Genomic DNA, 24,182 nt, shown 5'->3' with positions numbered 1-24,182 from the left:
ATTGGGAATTGAAAAAGTATACAGAAGTGTGAAGTGTTATGGAAACTTAATCATCAAAGATTCAAGTATTTGTTAGGGAAGAGGACAGGAGTGCTTCTGATAGATTTCAGTTTTAACCTGCCAGACAGGTACTAACTTAGATCACAGATGCATGTAGATTTTTTGCTTCTGTTAGCTGACTATGAAAAAGGTAGCTGGAATGTTTTTAATGAACAGTGCAGACATAAGTGTAGCTTATCTACTACTTATCTACTACAAGCCAAAACTCTGAAAAATCACATGATTGTTTAACTGTTGTTGGAAATAGTCTGTGTGTTCAGAAGTCTTGTCACTGCTTCAGAGAGCTATAGCTGAGCTTTCCAGGGTTTTTTCTTTTCTTTAAAATTCCACTCTTTCTTAGATGTTTGCATTTAAAAAAAAAAAAAAAAAAAGCTTTTAAAACACTGTAAGAGCTTTGGCATTGTCATCAGGCTTCAGAAACTAGGTTAGGCCTTTCATTTTTATTTTTTTAGGGTGTGGACTTTGTCATCTCTTTACATACTTATTTTCTTCCTGTCCCCAGTGGTATTTCTCACTCAGTCGTCTCAGATATGCAGACAATAGAACAGGAAACACCAACAATTGCAAAAACGAAGAAAAAGTACGCTGATGAGGTAGAAGACTCATATATCGCTTCATCTAGTTCAAGGTAATACATCAGCTTTTTGTTTTGGGTGAGACAGAAGTATATGCAAGTTATGTATTCAAATCTGTGCAATATATTTGAAACAGGATAAAACCAGAAGGCAATTCCACAGGTCTACATACATATTATATTTTCAGGTTACATCTGAATCAGGAAAGTTGTGAAATAGTTGATGTTATTCTATGATTATCTCAATGACATGAATGTATTTAGAATCACAGAATCATAAAATGGCTTGGGTTGGAAGGGACCTTAAAGACCAGCTGGTTCCAAGGCCCCTGCCATGGGCAGGGGCACCACCCACCACACAAGGTTGCTCAAAACCCCATCCAACCTGGCCTTGAACACCTCCAAGGATGGGGCATCCACAGCTTCTCTGGGCAACCTGCTCCAGTGCTTCACCACCTTCTGAGTGAAGAATTTCTTCCCAATATCTAATCTAAATCTACTCTCCTTTAGTTTAAAGTCATTACCTCTTGTCCTGTCAGAACACTGCCTGATAAAGAGTCCCTCCACATCTTTCCTGTTGGCCCCCTTTAAATACTGGAATGCTTCTATAAGGTCTCCAGGCTCAATAACCCCAACTTTCTCAGCCTGTCTTCGTAGGAGAGGTGCAGCAGTCCCTCAGATCATAGTTGTGGCCTTCCTCTGGACCCTCTCTAACAGGTCTGTGTCTTTCTTATGTTGGGGACCCCAGAGCTGATTACAGTATTTCTAGATGGGGTCTGAGAGAGTAGAGGAAAGTGAAAGAATCACCTCCCTAGATGTACTGGCTACACTTTTGATGCAGCCCAGAGTAGGGTTAGCTTTCAGCGCTGCAAGCTCACATTGCTGGCTCGTTCAGTTTTTCATCTACCAATACCCCCAAGTCCTTCTCTGTAGGGCTGCTCTCTATCTGCTCATCATCTGGTCTGTATTCATGTTTGGGATTGCCCTGACCCAGGTGCAGGTCCTTGCACTTGTCCTCATTGAACTTCATGAGGTTTGTATGGGTGTACCTCTCAAGCCTGTCAAGATCCCTCTGGATGGCATCTCTTCCATTCAATATGAGGAAAAGGAGACACTTGTTCTGAGAAACTGCACCTTGAGTACTATGTTCCGCACCTGGAGTACTGTGTTCAGTTTTGGGCCCCTCGCTACAAGAAGGACATGGAGGTGCTCGAGCGAGTCCAGAGAAGGGCGAGAAGCTGGTGAGGGGTCTGGAGAACAAGTCCTACAAGGAGCGGCTGAGGGAGCTGGGGTTGTTCAGTCTGGAGAAGAGGAGGCTCAGGGGCGACATTATTGCTCTTTATAAGTACATTAAAGGAGGCTGTAGTGAGGTGGGGGTTGGTCTATTCTCCCATGTGCCTGGTGACAGGATGAGGGGGAATGGGCTAAAGTTGTGCCAGGGGTATTTTAGGTTGGATATTAGGAAGAACTTCTTTACTGAGAGGGTTGTTAGGCACTGGAACAGGCTGCCCAGGGAAGTGGTGGAATCACCATCCCTGGAGATCTTTAAAAGATGCTTAGATGTTGAACTTAGCGATATGGTTTAGTGGAGGACTTCTTAGTGTTAGGTCAAAGGTTGGACTCGATGATCTTGAGGTCTCTTCCAACTTAGACAATTCTGTGATTCTGTGAAAATAGTCTGAATTATTTGCTATTTGTGTTTTGTCTAATTCACTGTCCAGGACTGTACTATGTAAAAAGCATTGGTATATCAGCCTTCATTGGCCATATCAGGGAATCTAGTGTATTTTTTGACATAATGACTTCTGTTTTTTTTTTTTTCATTTCTTTTCTGGCACTTTGATGTGTCTTCAGTGTTGAGTTTAAAATTAAACAAGTATCAGTCTGATGCTAGATTTACTGCTGTCTGCATCATTCTATTACCTAGACGCATGCCAAATACAAAAGCATAAATCTTAATATGTAAGATGAATTGTGTAGATGTCTGTAGTCTTATTTTGTAGACTTTGTCTTTAAATATAAAATTTATGCAAAAACGTAGGCAATTTTTTTTTTCTGTCAGAGCACAAATGCAATGCAAATTATGAAATACTGATGTTGGAAAGGAGACAGAAGAGTGCCTACAGGCATTAATTGGGATGAAACAGCTGTTTCTGGACTGATAGAAACAGGTGGTGCTTTTGTAAACTATGTTTTCTTGGATTGCTGCCAAAGAAACATGGAAAATTGTACCTAATTACTTTAGATAGGCAAATAGAAACATGGAGGCTTTTATGTCATTACTTGGTTGTGTAATCACTAGTGACAGAATTGCAAATATACCAAGTAAACTAGCAGCAGACTTCTAAAATAGAAATGTATCATCTCAGTGTTCCCCTGTTTATACCTTGAAAAGAACTGCTACTGCTCTCAAATGATTTGTAAGTCTACTAGCAGACGAATTATGGAAGAGGTTTTTTTAATTTGTTTCAGATCAATAATTAGAAGATAAATTCACCTAGCTGTTCCTGACTCTTGCTCTTCTAGTTGTAGCAGCACTATTATCTAACGGATTTGATGCACACTTCCATTATCTTTAAATAAAGTAATATTGTTGGACTTGGTAAGGTTTATAAGGTGGTTATTGTCTTTTCTTCCAAGCTGTAACTTTGAAATAGAGGCAAAGTAACTTTAGTATCATGTTAGTATATACCAAAAAGCAAATAATCATGCTGGATGCTAGAGTACTGATACATATCTGTAACTGTCTAAATGTTTAAATATATAGAATCAGAATTATTTAGGTTGGAAAAGACTTTCAAGATCATCAAGTGCAACCATCGGATTCAACTGACAAGTCCCATCACTGAACGATGTCTCTTACTGCCATGTCCACAGGGATGGTGATTTTGCCACTTCCCTGGGTAGCCCATTCCAATGCTTGATCACTCTTCCTGTGAAGAAATCCTTCCTATTGTCCAATCTAAACCTCCCTTGATGTAACTTGAGTGTGTTTCCTTTTTTTGTGTGTGTACTATGTTTTAAAAAAAGTTTATTAACATAACAATGTAACATTTTATGTTTTATTACATGCTGCCTTTTTTTTTTTTTCCCCTCCACGAATACTGAAGAAGTCTTCTGTAAATTTAGGAAAATCTGAAAAGGAAAGATGGAGAGCATAAGCCATTTTATTCAAATCAGGTCTTGTAGCCCTCTCTCCATCCTGTGGTTTTGATGGTAATTGTGAGATTAGATTGCTTCACATCCTACCCCACCTCACCACTTGCTTGTAATCCTGCATCCATACGGAACTCCTGAAAATTGCTGTTGCTTGTTGGTAGGCAAGAATAACAGCCTTGCTACGTAATGGCTTCCTCACAGGTTTTTATACTATGCTTCTACATTATGCTACCAAAGGAACATAGGACAAGCTGAGCAGTCAGGCAAAAGAAAATGACCCTGGTTGTAAGAAAGCATATAGCACCTTGCCATATTTCTAAGCTGTTATAAGAGAGATTGTCAGCTGAGATAAGCACTTTAGAAGACAGAACTACTTTTTGATGCTGTACCACTTTAGTCTGGGAGTTTCTCCCTTCCTTTTGTTTATTTTACACGTCGTGTTGCAGTGAAAACAACCTAAGCTCACAGGAGCAGGAGAAGATTTAATTGGTGTAATGACTTAGTATCAGCTTATATCTGTGACTCTTCCTTCAGATTTTCCACCTGTATCCAAAAGGTGGAGAGCGTAAAAAGCCTCTCTTAGCGGAAAAAAATCCCTTCAAGAACCTACTGCAGGTAACATCCACTCTGTGGGGTGGTAAGATTGTGAAATGAAGATTGCATTGCAGTGAGTCTCCTTTGCTCAAAGCACTAAATATACTCCCCTTTGTCTGTTGGGAAAGAAGAGGAGAGATTCTTTTTGCAGAAGTTCATTCCAGATCTCTGTCTTTACATGTACAGTGACAGGAGATGGCAAATGAAAATTGTGTTGGCTTTTTTCATAGCTGATACCTTGTTGTCACAATGTGAAAACCTTGTTCACAGGGTCTATCATGAAGTTTTCTCAGGGTTGCTCTTAAATCAAGCAGCTGTCCTGACAATGTTTTTCCCAGTGCTTTGCCTGACACTAAAGAAGTTGTAATATTTCAAAGTAATGAGAACTTTGCCGTGCTTTCTTTGATGGGATAAGACTTTTGGGCAGTCTGCTGCATATTCATAACCATATCCAGCCTGAAGAAAGGTTGAACTTTCCAGTTGGTTAAATATAGATAAGAGTTCCTGCTATTTCAATATTTTTTTTTCTTCTTTTATTTTAGGTACTGTGATTCTTCAGATTTGAAAAGCAGCACTTTCTCTAAATGGGATGACAATTCAGATTCTTTTTGGAAGAAAGAAAATAATAGTGGAGAAGTTGATGTAATGCTAACTTCAAAAAGTACAGGATTTTCAGACAGGTATGCCAAGATAGATGATTTCTGTATAGAAAGTCCAAGGACGTTAATAGAATTTGAATCCTGGTCAGAGTAGTGGGATTTTTTTTTCAGACTAGAGTGAGAATTTGGTCATAGCTTTGATCAGCAGGCAAGAAACTTACTTCCTAGCTGATTTTTTTTTTTGTAAGCTGACTTTCCTGTTCAGTTTCTTACATATAAACACTGTTTTGCTTATTGCTGTGCAGTGTATCTGCTGGAGGCAATTTCCAAAATTTTTTTCAGCAAAAGAAATAGTAGATAAAAGATATTTGAGGTTCTCTCCATATTTGTACTGCTTTGAGAATTTGCTTTCTTTACTTGCTTTGTTTGTTGTCTGATGAACTAAGTAGAATCCAGTTACCAAATGAATGAAACTGTAGGGTACTCGGCTCTCAGGATTAGGATATTGGGTATGCATGCAAACAGCAGGTCTACTTGTGATGATAAAAGACGAGTGTGTTTCTTCTAGTGACAACGGTGTTTTTATCTTTGTAATGAGCTGGAAGAATGTAAGAATATGGGGTTTTGCATACTTCCCTGTCTTATTTGCCTCTGTTCTTATTTAAAAGGGTATTCTTCATTTACCTGTATGCTTCAGTACAAATTTTTACTACAAACATCCTCTACTGTTTTCTAAAGATTTGACCAGTAATACATGCAGCACAAAATTGGTGTTGATGTCCATAGTGCTATTACTTCCTTATTTGAGCATGTTTGTTAAAAAATAAATAAATTATTGAACATGCATGTTTGTTTAGATAGAAGGAAATGATACTTCAGAGGATGCTGAACATTTGTACTGTTAGGTTTCAATACGAATTCTGCTTTGGGGTGTTTTTTTTGAAGCTTTGTAGGAATATTCTACTCTAGTTGATATAATTTTGGCTTGCTTTTTAAATGAACTCTAAAAATAAAGATACAGGATTAACAAATTTTAAGTACTGTATGTTTATTGTCTTGTAAAACTGTCACTGAAATTTTATTTCCTCCATATAGGATAAATTATCTGAATTTCTTTGTCTTATCTTCATACTGATCTAATTTCAACTTCAAAAAAAAAAATCCCAAAGGCTTCACAAAACGAAGATGATAGTAGAAAAAATTCTTGATTTTTTTGCATTGTTGTGATATAAATGTTACACTGGTAATGTGGGTTATTTTGTTCTTAGGCCTGCATCTTGTCGTAAGCCTGAATATGAGCCATCTTTAAGCACAGATGAGGCACAAAAAAAATTTGGCAATGTAAAAGCAATTTCATCAGACATGTATTTCGGAAGACAAGATCATGCTGATGTAAGTAGAAAGCAATTATAAATATTTGTGAATGGGAAAATATTCTTTGGCTTTAGAGCATGGTATTGTGTAAAGTAGTAGCCAATAAATGCTACAAACTTACTATTTTTACAGATTTTAAGAATTTTATCTGCATATTTGTTTGATGGAAATGTACCAGTCTGCAATAACTGATAGTTCAGTATGTCCTTTCAAGGAGTTAGGGCTGCTGGTAGAACCTTACCTCCAACATCATTCTTCTCTGATAGAGATGGTAGGTTATGATTGAGTAATCTTTTTTTTTTTTTTTTTTTTTTTTTTAAAAAGAAACAGTCTGATTTTGGACAAAGGGTTACTTCTTCCATTCTAAATAACTAAACTGATGCAAACAAACTATTGATAGAAGTAGCTGTCCCCTATGTATTTAAGTGGAAACATTATTACTACTGTAAGACAAATTAAGCAAATCGTTCAGCAAATGGCATGTAATTGGATCAGCCTGGAAATAAAAAAAAAAGCATAAATATTATTTAGAATTTTGAAGGCAAGGGATCGCTTAAAAAAATCTATTTTCAATGAAAAAACTCACAATATAAACAGTGATGTAAAAAAAAATATAATTACTAAGAACTTGCAAAAAGTTTATGTAAAGGCATCATGTGATTAGAAAAGTTAACATGATGCTAAAATGGTGTGGTTTTCCCTAACCCTACCTAGCCACTATTTCACATTTTTTGTTGTTGTTTTTAATGGTTGAATTGTGCATTATTCTCTGCATAGTCATCAACAGCTGGTTTTAGGGGAGCTAATAGTGAATGGGCCTCTTGGTGTTGCAATGGTAAATGCCACATCATTTGATGCATTCAAAAATGAGTTGAGAGGACAAGCTCATGCTGCATAAGTTATGTGAAAACTAATCGTAACAGCTTTCAGAATGGTCAACTTCAGATGGATTTGTGTATTTTAAAACTGAATCTGTAATCTCATTGTTAATTATCTGACATAAACTCAAAAGATTGAAACATATCGTTACAATACTTTTTTCTTCTCAATTCTTTTCTAGTATGAAGCTAGGGCACGCCTAGAAAGACTTTCTGGAAGTTCCTCTATAAGTTCAGCTGACTTGTTTGAAGATCAGAAAAAACAACCAGCTGGTACGTATTTAACAGAGAGACTCTGGCGTGCTGTGGGATACACTCCAGTACTCTGCCTCTAGTCACAGTATCAAAAGTTATCTGTTTCTGTAACATTACATTTATGTAAGATAATACCTAAATTCACTATCAGGTAGTCTTAATAAGTTACCATAAGGAACATAAGTGTATGTACATTTGTGTGAAAATAGCTGCAATAATTTTATTGAATCTAAGAGGATCTTTATTGAAATGTTAGATAAAAATATTGGCTAGTAGAGAAATAACTCCTGTTACTAGTTATTTAAGCTGGATTTTAGTCAATTTATTTAAAAAAACAAAACACCGTTCAAAAAAAAAAAAAGGCAAGGAGAAGAGGAAACAAAGCAGAAATTGCAGCAATTTTCTTAATCTAGTTGAAAGCATATTTGCAGCATGGTGTCATACCTGTGCTTTAAGAAAAGGTGTAGGGGAAAAAAGAAACGTTTCATTCTGAATTTGTAAACTATAATATTTTCAGTACTATATGTCTAAATATTAGATAGTAGTACTTCCTTTTTATTTTTTACATATACATTATTTTATATGGAATTATATTTTTGTTACAATTTGTGTAGTCTGTGTGGGGTTTTTACACAGTAGTTAATAATAGACTGGGAAAAGGTAAATACAACTTAAATATGGGGCAAATTGTGTTAGTGTTTTAGATATATATTTTTTTATCAGGTTAAGCTCAAGTAGAATTTCAACTATACTGTGTCATTTCAAAACAGGCTGTAAATATCCTTACTCAGAATGTGGAATTTGAGGCTTCTGTAGCATATATGTGTATATATGCTGTACATACATATGTATATATAGGAATGAGCCTTTCTATGTGCACATGATAAAATTCTGACCATATTCTGAATAAGGGTACTTATATAAAGCTTAATATGTGCACACATTTTTTCACTACTGACCAACTGGAAAGTCTCTTAGGGCTTGGGGAATACGAAGATATATAAAGGAATTAAAAATATTTTCCTATGTTTGAAGGTAAGTTACTGTGACTGGCAACCATGTTACATAGTCCAACAGTAAATTTGAAGTAATATTACAAAGACCAAACTCTGAGTAAATTTCCTGGGCTGTTACTTGTCTGAAATGATAGCCAGTAAATAATACACCAGGAATTACTAGTTCTTGTGTTTTAAGTTCACATTCTATTCAGGCTATAGAATTTGCCTTTCCTGCGTGTTTTTCCTGTTACAACCCCTGTATTTTTTTATGATGACCATTCTTTGAGAAATTTTACTGCACTGATAGCTTGTCTGGTGTCGAATTAATGCCAAGGCCATCATCAGTTCCGTAAAATGAATGTAATCAGGAGACCAGTGGTTGGCAACAAATACGCTGCTGTAATTCTGGAGTCCTTGTCAGTGTAAAATGTCCTTTGAAACTGAAGTTGTTTTCATGAGATTTTACATTGGAACAGTTTCAGGGTGTCTGCCCTTATTTGGAATGCTATAGGATCTATTTACCAAAATGAGAAAACTGCAAGAAAAAGCCTTTATTTTTTTTTTAATGTATTGCTTATGAAAGATGGCATGTCAGATAGCTAACTTCTAGATGCTGATTTTGAAGGAAATCACAAGAAAAGTTGTTTTCCTATATAATTTACAAGAAGTTTTTCAGATAACTGTACAAAACCAGAAACAGGAGAAAATTCATTTGTTTGAGAAAAGAGTAGAGCTTTACCCAGCTTACTTATATCTGTCGTTTTTTTTTTTTTTTTTTTAATTATTATTTCTATTATTTGTACTTTAATTGCAAAAATGCTGAAGCATTTATTAAATGGAATGGATCATAAGAAAGTCAAAATTACAATTCAGAAATAGGGATACCTCCTTAATAATGAGGCTTTGAATAATAATTTTGAAAAGAATCTATGGACAAGTGTGCCCATCCTACTAGCTGCTTTAGAGAATGGGGTGGGAAGCTCACTGACAACAGTGCGTCTTTCACTATGAACCATCCATTTAGTTTACTCAAATCACTCTAGCCACAGTAATGTCTGTTTCAGCCTGATGTTAACTTAAATTGCAATGAGAAGTGGAGCTGCAGGTCTCCCTTGGAGGGAAAAAGAAAAGGAAAAAAATGAAAAAAGGCAGTCAGTGTATAGTAATGCTGTCAAAAGGAGTTACAATTCAGAAGAGTGCAGTGTCTGTGGTTGGATGAGCTTGTGTGCAGTTTGATAACTGTGTCACTTACAAGAAGTGTTCTGGCTGATCATGACTACCAGTTGACTGCATGCCTAAATTAGGGCTACAGATTGCAGTCTCTGTTTTGAACATGTTCTGCTTTGGTATGCTTCCTATCAGGAACTTCATTTATTTCCAAGATGATAGTTCTGCAGTACTCTTTCACTGACATTTGTGTTCTTTACAATATCAGGCATTTAGCGTATTTCCAAATAGTTGGCAGTATTCAGGCATGCCAGTAATTCTTTTCACTATTGAGTGGTTGATTGTAATTGTTAGTATGTTAATACTTACAATGCAGTTAGTTTTGAAACACCTTTGCCATCTGTCATTTTTGGGCCTGTACTTCTTATAATAGCAGTAGAAGTAGTACCTCACTGGCCAAAAACCTACATTGTTTTAAGGAAGGGTGGATTGCCAGATTTGTTTTGGAGTCTTAATCGTGCTATGTAAATGACCTTGACTATAATTCTATGAAATTTTCCAAGCCTTTGATGTAGTAATGCAAAATATGTGTGTATGTACAGCAAGCAAATGACCATATGCACACAAATAGGGTTCATTACTTTAGCTACCAGTAAAATGCGTTCATGTTTAAATTGCAACATAAGAACAGCTATTGAAGATACAAGACAAATGTCATTGCAGCAGGTTGAAAATGCAGAGTAAATCATCTATTATCCGAACATAATTTGCTCAGCTGGGAATACGAAGTGTAGAAAATGACAGGGTGGGTAGAAATATGAGGAAAAAAAAAAAAGCAAAATGGATTTAAGAAATGTGAGATTTAGGCCTACTGTTTTTATAGTGATTATCTTCATGGGGGTAAAAAAAGAGACTGCTTTTTACAGAAAGTTTTCTTTTTGTCTTCATGTGTATTCTTCCTTTAGGAAGCTACAATATTACGAATGTCTTGCCTTCAGCTCCTGATATAGCGCAATTTAAACAAGGAGTGAAATCAGTGGCTGGAAAACTTTCTGTACTTGCTAATGGAGTCATGACATCTATACAGGTTAGTGAAAAATAATATGATTTATTATACATCAATTAAATTATTTTTATAGGGATTTAGTGTCATAGATCTTCCTAATGATTCACTGGCAGGAAAAGAATTAATTTGGTTTTGAGTTTTATAGACCTGTTATGATAGACAGTAGATCTTTATCTTTTTAAAAGTAAATCTGGAGCTGATAGCGCACCTTTCTTAGAATATCTTTTTGTTTTTTCCTTACCAAGTTTTTTTTCTTAGAATCCAAACAGAAAATCTAGCATGGGAAGTTACTTGCTCTCATCTTCTTGTTATAGTTCCTAGCTCTTGTATTGGTTCTTGAACTGATTTGACAGTAATACCTTAAATCCATATTTGTGCACACAATTAATACATCCTGTTCTAAATAGTGTAAAGCTTGCCTCCAGTTTACATTTCCCATATGAGGGAAGTGGGAGCTCTTGTATATTTGAAAGCGAGGCTGATTATCCCTATTAAAAGTTGAGCTTTAAGCTCCAGTTTTTTGAAGCAATGGTCTGTTTTTGTAAAGACTTCAATAATTAAGCTACTATTTATTGTACAAATATAAACTGATTTCTTTCAATGGAAACAATATTCATGCCTGTTTTTTGTTTGTTTTTGCTTTTCTAGGATCGATATGGCTCATAACATCTTGTATATCAATTAAGTACACTAAAGAAGAATTTCATTTTGGATACACAAGTAATCACACTGCTGATTTGAATGAAGGTTGCCTTAAGACTGTTGATATTTTCAATTGTTCCAGCATATTTGTTGTGGAGCTTTCTGTCTCGGCCTCTTTTTACTGTTATTTCATCTTTACAGAGCAGAAATCTTGTAGAAACTTGTTACATTGAATATGCTTTTTTTTTTTCTCCCTGTTACAGTCTTGTATTTCTCTTAGTGACCTTAATGATGTTGGGATCTGTCTTTTATTACTGTTTTTGGCTGTGAGGCAGGGAAGAGAAAGAAGGATGAACGTGTGCTTTGAAAATGAGACTTTGTAATAGAAACCTCTGTGCAGTTGCATCCTTAGTTGCCAGACATAACTTGTCTTCTGACTGTCTTATGAAATGCGGAGAAAATTTAGATTAAGCATATGCTGAGATGGTGTTTAGTGGACTGTAGCAAAACATAGAATTAAATTAAACCTATGCTTTTCAGGAGGAAAAAGCTCTTGCAGTCGTAAATTGATGTGCATTAAAATGATGGGGACTTAGTGTTTTAAAACAATATTACTACTAAAAAATGTTATGTTTAATGTGAAGTATAAAGGAGAAAAGATATCTGATATATTGAATAATAGATTTCATCTTGTCATGGGAACAATCTATTTATTCCTAGTTGTGAAAGTTTTTAAAAAATTGCAATATAGAATCCTTAAGTGCTTTAAAAAATAATCTGTATTGTGTACGAATTGAAAAAAAAAATAAAAAATATAAAGGGCCTAATATAAAGTAGTTAGTAAAATACTTGTTAAAATGTTTAGAACAATCTTAGTTTTTTGATAAATTATGAAGTATTGAATGAGAAAATCTAGTGGGGCTGTGTTTTAGACAGTCTAGAATTTTTGTTGATGACATCTTGTATAAAATAATTAGACCTTAAAGAAAAATCCTCACAACCAAGAATGAGGTCAAGCTAATTCTGTTCTGTAACTTTATTTCTTAATTCAAATTTGTAAACTGATGATATCTAATAAAAACAATTGATATAAACCGATTTTTTAATTAAATTTATATGTGCAGATGCCAGTCTCCAGCTTTCTAAATACTGCCATCTGTATTCTGTCTGTACAATGATCTGGTAAAATTAGCCTTTAATTTCAATTAGTGAAACTAGCTTTCTTATTAAATTGCTATCGTGGTTTAGAAATCAAAGCACTAAGAGTGGGATAGAAAAGCAAGCTACTGTATTGAAATACTATGTGGAAATACAGTTCACATAGTATAGCTGTATTTCTTTTTTTGCGCTTCTTATAACTAACTCTCACTTCTGGTAACTTTCTCTTGTGTCTTTTCATAGAATCATAATATATCCTGAGTTGGAAGAGACCAGCAAGGGTCATGGAGTCAATCTCCTGGCTCCACACAGGACCACCCAAAACCAGACCCTGTGTCTGAGAGTGTTGTCCAAATGCTTCTTGAACTCCGGCAGGCTCGGTGCTGTGACTGCTGCCCTGGAGAGCCTGTCCCAGTGCCTCTGGGTGCAGAACCTTTTCCTAACACCCAGCCTGACCCTCCCCTGTCGTGAGGGAGCTGCAGGCCACCATGAGGCTTCCCCCTCAGTTTTCTCTGGGTTGAACAAACAAAGCGTCCTCAGATGCTTCTCACATGTCTTCCCCTCTAGACCCTTCTCTATCTTTGTAGCCCTCCTTCAGACACTCTAACAGTTTGTGTCCTTCTTACATTGTGGTGTCCCAGACTGCACATAGTACTCAAGGTAAGGCCTCTCCAGCGGAGAACAGAGCAGGACAGTCACTTCCCTTGACTGACTAGCAATGCCATGCCTGTTGCACCCTAGGACACAGCTGGCCCTCCTGGCTGCCAGGGCACAAGTTACTATTGACCAGAACCCCCAGACTCCTTTCTGCGGGACTGCAGCCCCAGACTCCAACCTCTTGTCAGCCTGTGATTGGAGGTAGGGGATGATGCCGCTACAAGTGTCACAGATTTTAGAACAGATGATGAAACTATATATCGGGTCTGGTTTTCCCGCAAGTGGAAGTTGGCATTGGTACTCAGCTGCATTTTGTTTCAGTTGCTCTTCCCTTAATCCTCTCTTAACACCATTGCACTTCTTGCTTTTCAAAGCTGGAACTGAATGATGGCAGCAGCGAGTCTGAATCATTAAACTTCCCTCTTCTTCTGAAAGAATATATCTCTCTGCATATAAGGGGAGGGGAAAGAGGATTATTTAATACTTGACATTTCAGAGAGTTTATTTCTGTATATTAAACTGCACGGCTTAGAACAATGTTTAAAGGTAGTTAGAACACCAGAGCCAGCAATAACTCAGTGCAAAGAAAGACCTGTACTGTTTGATGCAGACATGTACAGAGATGCTTCCATGAGTAAACAGTGAAGGGGAATCTTGTTACCATCTGTTTTTCTTGCTTCTCTTTGCAAAACGAGAAGTACTCAATTTTGTCATTCTGGTCTGCTTAGCATCAATTTGCTCCTTTGGGAGTGGCAATACCAGAGCCACTTGCATGCTGATTTCAGCTTTTTGTTTTAGAAAGATTTTGTAGTATAAGAGTTGCCTGAATGACTCCATAGCATAGGAGTTTGTAAATATTACTTTAGATGCATACACTTTCACATTGCTCTTGTCCTGCTCTTGAGTCAGTCTACCTGTCATTGTGAATCAAGGCTGAAGCTGTAGACCATATAAAAAAAGGTTATGTGCCTGATTCCATTTTTGAGGACTTCTACACAAAATAGCTTGTTTTGCATATGTAACTCATGCATGTGAGACTGGACTCTCTTTGATCAGTTATGGCCAAACCAGTGTCCTACAGACCTGATCACGGCTTCAAAGACAAACAGCATCACTGCCTTTACCTTCTTACAAGGTCAGCTACAATGGTCAGAGTACATTACTTCCAACTTTGATGCTTCCATTTTTAATTCACTCATAAAGTCTCTTTTTTAAAAACCTTCAAAAGGAACCTAGCAATGTAAGCAATTCCCACACGAAGCCATATGATCTCATGGTTCATTTTAGACTTTGATTTCTGAGAGATATTCCCTTTACATAGTAAGCACTGTTGTTGTACCAAGATGTGAAAAAAGAGAAGTATAGCCCTGAGGAAGCCTTGTGTTGTTTGTGTCCTGTTTTCAAACCATGCAAGAATAGTTCTGCATCCACTCTGTGAAACTTTTAAGAGTCTTCAGTAGCCCCATGGTTTTTAGAGAGAAAAGAAGGAAAGGAACAGTACTTGGAAATTCTCTCCACCTTCAATTTTGCTTGCTGCTCCATACTCAAGCTCCACAGCACTTCTTTAGATTTGTAGCTTTGAATTTTGTGTGGCTAGTCTTACCTTCCAGTTCTCTTTGGTTGTCTCTAAGAGCTCTTATGAGATCTTGAAAGTAGCTGTTTCTGTACCTTAGCTAACAAGTTCAAATCAGTTACCGACTTGTATCTGTGGCTGTTTGAGAAGTCTTACCTTGCCTATTTGCAATCTGCAACACCAAAAGGTGCAGGTCTTTGTAGTGCTGTATCATTAATCACGTACACAAGGACATCTAAAGTATCTGCAAGTGGGCTACTCTTATTTTTAGCAGTACAGGTATCTACTCCCCAGCATTTGTACTGAAACTCCGTATGTTTACAGCAAGGATGTTTTCTCTTAGCTGGGAGATTGGTATGGTATTCCTTGATGAAGGGTGGAGAAAATTGTTGTTGACAGGCTGGTTTAAGAAGGCATACAACAGGAGTGTCCATAATGTGCAGACAGTGTGGAGTGCGTAAGCAGGAGGGAGATACGGTGATGGGAATGTGGAGATCCTACACTGCAGGATCCTATAGTATGAGAATAAAGGATTCTGCTGTCTGAAGTTTGTAAGTCATGTTCTTAACTGGTTCATCAACTTAGGGGTCAGTCAATACAACAGCATTTATATCTGTATTTATGTTGATAGGGTATTCTCTTGGTTTCTATAGCTGAAATGATCTCCTTAGGGAGAATAACATGGTATACAGTGCTTTGAGGCCTGCTCATGGAACAGCTTGATCAGAAATGCTATATATACCAGAATGAAATTATATTGATAAACATGTAGTTGTTCTGTTACTTCACCTCCACTCAAAGATTTGCACATAGAAAGGGAAGATGCAGACACAGTAATGTTGCTAGAAGCTCCTTTTTCACTATCTGTAAAGACCAGCTGCATGATAAAACATGTGACCACAGCAGGAAAAGAAATAGGAACTATTACTGAATATTAAGAAAGGGGAAGGAAATTGAAGTTGCTTGTGTTTTTTTAAAGAAAGATTTGATTTGTTATCCAGATGCTCTGACTGAGCAATGGGTTCTGTCAATAGGCAGCCCATGAAGCTCACAGTTCTTGGGCTCAAGATTACACTTTCAATTCTGCGTAGTAATTCATTTGAGAAACTGATTTAGAGCTGAATTTTTAATGTAGAGTGGCCAGCCATTGAAAAGGCACCTGCTCTCCTTTTCCATTTTCTTGTTATATGGGTATGAATTTCTACATTGCTTTCTGGTAATACAAAATGTGCTCATCATGTATCCTGTTTCCTGTTTATCTCAAAATTACTTGGTGCTGTAATAACTCATGACTGATACAATTACAAATGTGAGTAATGCTGGGAGATCCAGAATCATTAATAGGGTGTGTTTGAGATGCACAATTCATTGTAGGTTTGACAGTGCAGAAGTGAATTGGGCTGTATTTTATTGATAACTGTCTGGATTGCATATATTTTCCACTCCACATTTGCAGGTACTTGTTTTCAATACCTGAAGGTGGCTGCTGTGTAAAAATAAACACCACCCTTTTCTCTCTCCAGTGCATACTAACATCAGAAAACACAGGAAATGCAAAGCTGTAGGTGAATTTTCTAGATGAAGTCTTAATTCAGACCAAACATCCACTGAGGAGGAGTGAGTTTTTAATACCTGATAGCAACAGGGAAAAACTGATATCAAACTGAAAGCTGGTATGGTGCCATGGTTTGGATTTAGGAGGAAAATGGTAACGGGGATGTTTCAGCTGCTGCAGAGCAGGGCTCACACAGAGCCAAGGCCTTTTCAGCTCCTCACGCTGCCCTGCCAGCGGGAAGGCTGGGGGTGCACCAGGAGCTTGCAAGGGGAACAGCCACCACAGGTGACCCAATTGGCCATCACATCCCAGCAGGCATCGTGCTCAGCAATAAAACGGGGGAGTTGGCTGGGGCAGCTGCTCTTTCTTAGGGAGTGGCTGGGCATTGTTCAGTGGGTGGGGAGCAATTGTGTTGTGCATGGATTACTTTGTGTATTTTTATTTTTATGCTCTTTTCTTTTTTTGCCCTGTTCCACTGTCTTTATTTCAACCCATGGGTTTTGCTTTTTTGTTATTATTACTATTTCATTTTTCTGATTCTCTCTCCAGTCCTACTGGAGGAGAGTGAGTGAGCAGCTGTGTGGTGCTTAGTTGCCCGCTGGGTTAAAGCACAACAGTCCTTTCTGGTGTCCAATGTAGGGCACAGAGGCTTGGGATAAGAATAGATCTGACCAGAGAGTGTCAGAGAGAACACATTGGTTTATTGTATTTGTTTAATAGCTGCTGGCTGTGATGTTGATTTATTGACTCTCAAAGTTACGTATTGTAACCCCTTACTTGCTATATATGCTATATGCTCCCAGTTGTGCTTTTTATCATCTCTGGGGCCTGGTTTAAGGTTGCTTTTAATTTTATCACTTTGCTGTACAGTGTAACACTGGCTCATGATATGGTAAAATTTCCAGTCATGAGCCTAATCTGGCATTTGTATTCAGCATTGCCGTCATCTTCATCCTTTGAGAACAATCTCTTGGAAACTATTAACAATTACACTCTTTACCTTTTCTCCTTGGAGGGCCAATCTATGGAGGGAGACAAAGGAGGACACTTTGCTCTGCTCTTTCACCTTCCCTTACTCCATCTCTCTACTCCAGGTTAGTTGAAAATTTTGAATATCCTTCAAAGCAGCATGATTATATTGCTATGTCTCCAGAATATGTTTTTGTTTTTGTCTAAGGTTAAATAACTATTTAAGAATACCACCTAGAGATCTGCCCCAAGGCTGGATGGTTATGGCAAGGTATATGTGAGAGTATACATGTAGGCAGATACATATCACAGTTGTCACCTCTGATGGTTTGGGAATTTACCCCTGAACAATTGTGGAATTATAAAAAGCTGGTAGAATGTTTAAAAAAGGTGTGCCCCAACCCCAGCAACGACAGGGATTCACAGCTCTCTGCATTGTGCTGAGATTTGACCTGTGCCTATCAAACAATAGTCACCACTATTACTTCTTCTGATCTTGATAAAGGGACCTCTGATTTGCATTTACAAGAACTGAGTAACAAATACTGTGAGCAGGACTAGAGGGGCCCTGCCTCCAGCCAGGCAGAGGAAAGGGATGACCGGATTTACTGGACGGTGTGTGTTCGTTGACCTGTCACATCAGACCCACAGGGAGTACAAGGCTCTAGTGGACACTGGTGCACAGTGTACCCTGACACCACCAGGACACTGAGGGGCAGGACCCATCCTGTTTAACGGTATTGGAGGCCGAAGTGAGCCTAACTGGGAATGAGTGGCAAAAGCACCCCATTGTGACTGGCCTGGAGGCCAGTCATCCATGCATCCTTGGCATAGACTACCTCAGGAGAGGGTACTTCAAGGACCCGAAGGTACTGGTGGGCTTTTGGCATAAAGCCTTGGAGACAGATCAAACAGCTGTCTGCCTTGCCTGGTCTCTCGGAGGCTCCTTCTGTTGTGGGGTTGCTGAAGTTCGAAGAAGAACAGGTGCTGATGACTACCACAGCAGTGCACTGGTGTCAATATCACACGGAGACTCTCTGATTCCCAACCTTAAACTGATTTGTGAAGGCTGGTGTGCCTCTTCTGCTGGCATGAAGAGCAGTTCATGTCTGTGCTGCTGGGGCCTCCTCTAGCCAGCAAAGGAGGTTTGATGCTGGTGCCTTTGTTGGCACACAAGTGGGAATGTCTTCTCCTGGAAGTGAAGTTCCCTCCCTGTGTCCTGGTGGTGTGAACTTCTGCACCAACAGCCATGCTTTGTGTTTGGTGCCCAGTGCCATGGCTCTGCCTGGCAGGAGTCCCCACTGCTATGTCTCCAGCAGGGCTTTTGCAGCCTCGTTGTGGGGGAAGAAAGGCTTTACTGGGAGGACTTAGGGTTTTTTAAGTGCTTTTCTGGGCTGAACCCAATAGTTATCCACAAGAGTGTCATTTTCAGCACTTTGTTGTGCTCAATTAGCTGCATCTTCAGAGAGGCCTCACCATAAAACCTCAGGAAGCTCTCAGAGAGCTGAGTGTCTTCCTGTACAGCCATTAGCTTGTGTGGCTTTGAATAACAAATGTTTGCACAAGGTAGCAGGCATAAAATCATGTGGGGTGCCTGGTGCTCACCCATTTTTAGCCATGGTGAGACTGAGCATGGGCCTGTGCACAGCCAGGGCATCCCACAGCTTCCAAACCTGCAGCTCACTGCATCATACATTATTTTGGGGAAACATCAGAATTGCAATGTAAGTGCTGATAATGAGTGAATGCAGGCTCACATGGAGACTCTCTCCCACTCCCTCCCCCCCACTTTTTATCCATCAGAAGCATGGCCTGATAGAGTGTGGTTTTTCATCTTTGTATCCTGAGCCTCCAGGTCAGAGGATGAGTAGCTCTGGCCCCGGCTAATTACAGGGACATGGCCACCATATCTGGGCTGAGACACTCACACTTTCTCTCACTCTCTTTTCTCCCCAGGAAGAAGCCAGAGAGTTAAGCACAATGACTTTTTGGCCAAACCTACTTGTCTCCTCCAGGTGAGGTGTAGGGAGCTTTAGCCACCTACCTGCAGCAAGGTGGGTCCCACCTCACCACGGGTGGGACATGATTTTGAGCAGCTCCTGGCAAAAGGTGGTGGCATGGACAGAGCTGTGTGAGACAGGAAAGTTTTGCTGGAGCTCCAAAAACAGGGGTTGGTGACAGGCAGGCCCAGGTGGGTTTTCTGTGTGCTTAATTTTCTGGAGAGTATTTGGGAAGGTTCATGCACATGGTTGATTGCAAGTCTGCCAGGAACATATACATTAACACTGTAGTGCCTTGTATAAGATGGCTTGCTCTTTTACTTTTTTTTGTTGAGGTTTTGAAATATTTCTGCAAAGCCTGTTGATGCAGCTGCAGCTTCCTATTTCCTTCTCTTGATAAACCATTGGAACTTTGCACAGAAAGCATCTGTGTAGTATAGCCACAGAGACGACCAAAACTCAGGGGGATTAATCAGGTAAAGCATGTGACTTCCCTTGAATGAAGATGAGAGAACTTATTGTCTGCTGAGTAGATGCAACTTCATCTGTAGTTTCTTAAAACACAAGCCCCTGACAGCCTGCTTTCACCTGTGTTAACTCAAGACTTTCCTTAATCTGTCATAGCCCCTCCTACATCCAATGATGTTCACCTCTGTTTCTGTGCAACGTGTGAAGCATCGTGTCCCAGTGACTACATTTTATTCATCAAGCACTCAAATGTTATGTCAGTGTTTTTGGGTAAAACCAGGTATTCTTGGTTTGTGTGTCTGAGAAATAAGACTTTCAGGTGATTGTGGAAGCTGTGTGCATTTCATCTTGGTCTGGTGGACTTTCCAGTGTGGAAAAGTGTTTTCTATTCATCTCTTACTCCCATTTTCCATCCTGGTCCCCTCTGTGGTGCATCTGACATTGGTACCAGATGTGATTCACAATAGCTTATTTCTGCGGTGTAGGTGACCTGGCTTGAGGTAACCTTCCCCACCCATTGCCCATAGAAGTGGCCAAGCTTTTCATGAGGTGGGAGGTTGGCTAGGTTATGGTATTGTTTTGCCTCTGCTCTGTAGTGCTGAAGTTTCCACTCTTGCTGAAGTTTAATCATTAACCTGCCCAGTACCATGCTTGCCGGCTGTTTGCTTTACTCTCTCCATACTGAAATGCAAGGCTTCATTGCATGCCATTAGCACTCACCTGGGCTGGGGGCTAGGCTTGACAGGCTCTGCTCTTGCTTACAGCTGTAGCTGTGGAGAAGACCATGGAGAAGAGACTGACATCTTCAGCTGCTTGCTCCTGTCCTCCTAGGCTCTGCCAGCCTGAATCCCACATATCCATGTCCCTGCTGAGCTGGGACAACCAGGCCTGGGACAACCAGGCCTGGGACAACAGGAGTGGCTGGGCTGATGGGTGGAACAACTGGGGGCTGCAGCAGGGCTTGTGCCTTGGGTGGGAGCCCTCAGTGCCACTGGGGCAGTGATGGTGGTGTGTCAGAAGTTACCTGTGGTGGCACTGGGGTTAGCCAGCCACACCCCACCACAGCAAGCTCTGGGTGGTTGTTCCTTGTTGTGATCATCCAGTGCACCTCTTTTTCCAGGGGACCCTCCCTTTCCACCTGCTTTCCTCCCATTTTGTTGGGTTTCCCATCTAGGACTGCAGTGGACACATCTTGTTGTTACCCATTGGCCTTACTGCTTCCATCTCTCACTCACTGTGGCCTCCTCAAGCAAAGATGGCCCCATTCTGAAAAACGGGGTCTTGGGGAACAGTGGGTGCTAGTGGCACCCAGCTTATATGGCCATCAGTATCTGCCCATCTTCCAAAAAAGTTGTATGGCCTTTCTATTCCTCTTTGCCTCCCATATGGGTTTGCACTGAAGTTTTCTACCCTATGGCTATCTTGCAGCACAATGTCCTATGCTTATGGAAATGAGATAAAGCCTCAACAGAAAGGAAATACAGGTTAAATAGCTGCCTGGTGGTCCTCAGGTAACCACAGATGCCAAGAGCCATGGGTGTTTGGGGAGACCTGGCCTGGTTGTTGTGGATTAGTGGTGTGTTCTTCAGATTGTTTCCATGGCCATAACGTCACATTATGGAGCTGCTCTGGGCAGCACTGCCCAGTGAGTGGTATTGATAAGATTCACAGCAGGCCTGATACCATTTTGGCAATTTAGATCTGCAAACATCTGTCTATCTAAAGCACATGTTTGTTTTTCCATGAATAAATTTAGGCAGCCTGTAACAAGAGCTGGCCTGAACTCAAAGAATTGTGCTTTCCAGAAGATGAAGGTGGTGTTTCGTTAGATTTGTTATGTTAAATGTTTAATAACTTCAGACTGCTCAGATAAGGGGAAATGATCTTGTTTTTGTGAGAAACTTCTTAGAAATTAAGTTAATGTCCAAAATACACAGCCTTCTGGGTGGTACAGGGTTGGCTAGCCCAGCTGGTGCAAATATATGTGAAATATAGCGAATTTGGGCAATGAAGTAAGGTGAGGTCTGGATGAGGTGGGGACGCCCAGCCCCTGGATGGGCCGGGCAGGTGGCACCACGCTGTCAGCAGGATCCCCACATGGCGCAGATTCTGCAGAGCCAGAGAGATGCTCTGCTCCCGTGGGTCCTCTCTGATGTGTCTTGATCATGACAACAGGATTTATGGTCTCTATAAATATCCCTCTGGCAGAGGAAATAATGCACTGGATGACATTTTCCAGGCGGCCTTAGGCTTGCTGGTAAGATGCTCCCCTGGCATTATAGGGAAAGGAAAGAAAACACAGTCTGCAGACCCATATGGGGTTTTACAAGTGACTTCAAAGTCACTTTGTGCTGATCCCTGTTCCCAGGACATAGCAGAAAGAGGTGGATCCCCCTCCTGCTTCCCGTGCATGTTGCAATCCCCTGGCTGAAACCCAACACCCCTTGAAGCCCACATACCGGAGAACCACAGCCATGCTGCATAAACAGAGGGGAAAAAAAAAAAAAAAAAAGTAAGGATGTGAAGTCCTTACTTTTCTTCAGAAAACTTCTTCTTAAAGATGTGGGGAGTGGGACTTGGGGGTGGAGGGGAGGTATGAGAAACTGAAAACTTTGCTGGTGTTCCTGAGTATGGTATTTTTTTATTTGCTTTGATTTGCAGAAATCAGACTCTATAACCTCAGAATAGTTATAAAGCAGGTATGTTTATTCAGTGCTGTGCAACATGCCGGGCGCAAGGGGGATAGCTCCACCTAATTTGCATCCCAACAGTTACTGGCAGTGTGCTTATATTTGTAGTATATATATACATATTCCTTTCATTTCCTGTAAGTCTCTTGCATCAGGTCTCTGAAGAATCAGTAACGTAGGTTCTGTCTCTGTTTGTATGCATACTGGTGTCCTTGAGTGGTCATCCAGTGTAGTCTGGTGGTCTTTTGTTGAAGATCAGAAGTCTTCCTCCCTGCTAATATTCTGACTTTTCCTGCCTTTGACAGGCTTCAGCAGTCAAGCCAGTTCTTGCTGGTTCCATTACCTATGCATACAGTCTTTTACTCCCTTGTCTTTGGGGTTATTAACATACAATTGTGCTAGCTAAGACCTAGGAGTCAACATCCTTTATCTTGTTCCCTATCTCAGCTTCTTACACTTGCTGCAAGATTCAGGACTAAGGAAGGAAGGCATTTAAAAGATATCACAGGCAGAAATGCCTTGTGTTTCCCCGAAGCCCTTGACAGGAGTGTTCTGGCCAGATTGGCATGACGGCCCCTCTGCAGTGCACTGCTACAAAGCTGCTGAGCGGAGCCACCTGCCTGCTGCAGTGCAAAGCAAGAGGGTGCATGGTGGGTGAGCCCTGGGCTGCAGTGTGTTGGAGGGACAGGCAGGCAAGAGATTCCTTCCTTGTCCTCCTGTGCCCAGCAAGCAATGGTGTTTTTACCCCCTCATCCCAGTGCAGTGCCAAGGGTCAAAGCCAGACCTGCACAGTGCTTTTCAAAAACAAACAAAACCAAACCAACCAACCAACCAAACGAACAAAAAAAACCCACACAATCCAGACTGAAGCCCAACACAATGCATGGAGAAGGCACTGTGGTTATTGGAAGACCACCAAACTTCAAGGAGAGGATGAGATGCAGAAAATGCTGCCAAATCCCAAGCAGGTCATCTGCTGGAGACCAGGAAAACCTCGACTAAGGCAAGCAGTTTTGCGTAGGAACAAAAGGGCTCTGTTTTGCTAATTAAATACTTACCTTAAACTTGATAAGTGCTCTCTGTTAGCATTGTTTGCCTCAGGGGGAGAAAATGTCTTCCATAATGATGTTTTCCCTGGCATTTCGGCAGGTCTTTCTGCAATGCTGACATGCCTCATCCCATGTCTGGGTCTGTTTCACCAGGGGCAGGTCCGTCCTGGTTGTTTTTGGTGATGTGGGGGTTCTGGCTTGCATGGCACTGCCAGCACGTGGCTAGGGCAATGCTTAAACACCTGCTGGTCTTTAAGACCAAGGTCCTGAACTTGTGCTCAAGAGGCCTGGGCATCATCCCAGCTGCTGCAGGGGGGGCTGAGCAGGGATGCTGTGAGCAGGAAAAGTGGGCGGCTCATCTGGAAGTGGCAAACACCAGAAAGCCTGTATGGCTCCTAGGAATTCAGCTTGGCAAAAGCTCTTTTCATACCAAAATGGTGCATCTGCTTCAACCTGAAAGCAGCAGTTGATCAGTGAAGAGCCAGGCTGATCTTTGAAAATGGATCTTCTGCATCCACCTAGTTACATAGTCCTAAATATATTTTACTTCTCAATAGCCTGAGTAAAGAGTAATTTGCATTCTAAGCGTAACAAAAATCCTTAAATTATATATCCAACAAAAGGCTTCATCATTCATCACTGGCCTTTCTGCCTGGGGGGGGGGGGTGGGAAGCAGGAACAAAAGCATCATTTGTCC

General features: G+C 40.1%; 2 protein-coding genes across 6 annotated transcripts in view; both read left to right on the top strand.

Moving 5' to 3' along the window:
• ARFGAP3 (ARF GTPase activating protein 3) overlaps nt 1-12,489 on the top strand; it is a 33,091-nt gene extending 20,602 nt beyond the window's left edge. For both annotated transcript variants that reach the window (XM_084505760.1, XM_084505761.1), the window contains exons 11-16: nt 563-688; nt 4,930-5,067; nt 6,255-6,378; nt 7,421-7,511; nt 10,624-10,745; nt 11,373-12,489. In XM_084505760.1, the coding sequence (XP_084361886.1) occupies nt 563-688; nt 4,930-5,067; nt 6,255-6,378; nt 7,421-7,511; nt 10,624-10,745; nt 11,373-11,390 (619 nt within the window). In that variant the 3' untranslated portion in view covers nt 11,391-12,489. The remainder of the gene's footprint in view (nt 1-562; nt 689-4,929; nt 5,068-6,254; nt 6,379-7,420; nt 7,512-10,623; nt 10,746-11,372) is intronic.
• A 6,787-nt stretch (nt 12,490-19,276) lies between these two features.
• The window catches only part of A4GALT (alpha 1,4-galactosyltransferase (P1PK blood group)), a 34,857-nt gene continuing 29,951 nt past the window's right edge, over nt 19,277-24,182 (top strand). For all 4 annotated transcript variants that reach the window (XM_084505798.1, XM_084505796.1, XM_084505797.1 and 1 more), the window contains exon 1: nt 19,277-19,293. The gene's annotated coding sequence lies outside the window, so the exon portion shown is untranslated. The remainder of the gene's footprint in view (nt 19,294-24,182) is intronic.

Source organism: Aythya ferina, assembly GCF_964211825.1.
Source record: "Aythya ferina genome assembly, chromosome: 1".
NCBI lineage: Eukaryota > Metazoa > Chordata > Aves > Anseriformes > Anatidae > Aythya > Aythya ferina.
This window is presented reverse-complemented; position numbering and strand designations above follow the sequence as displayed.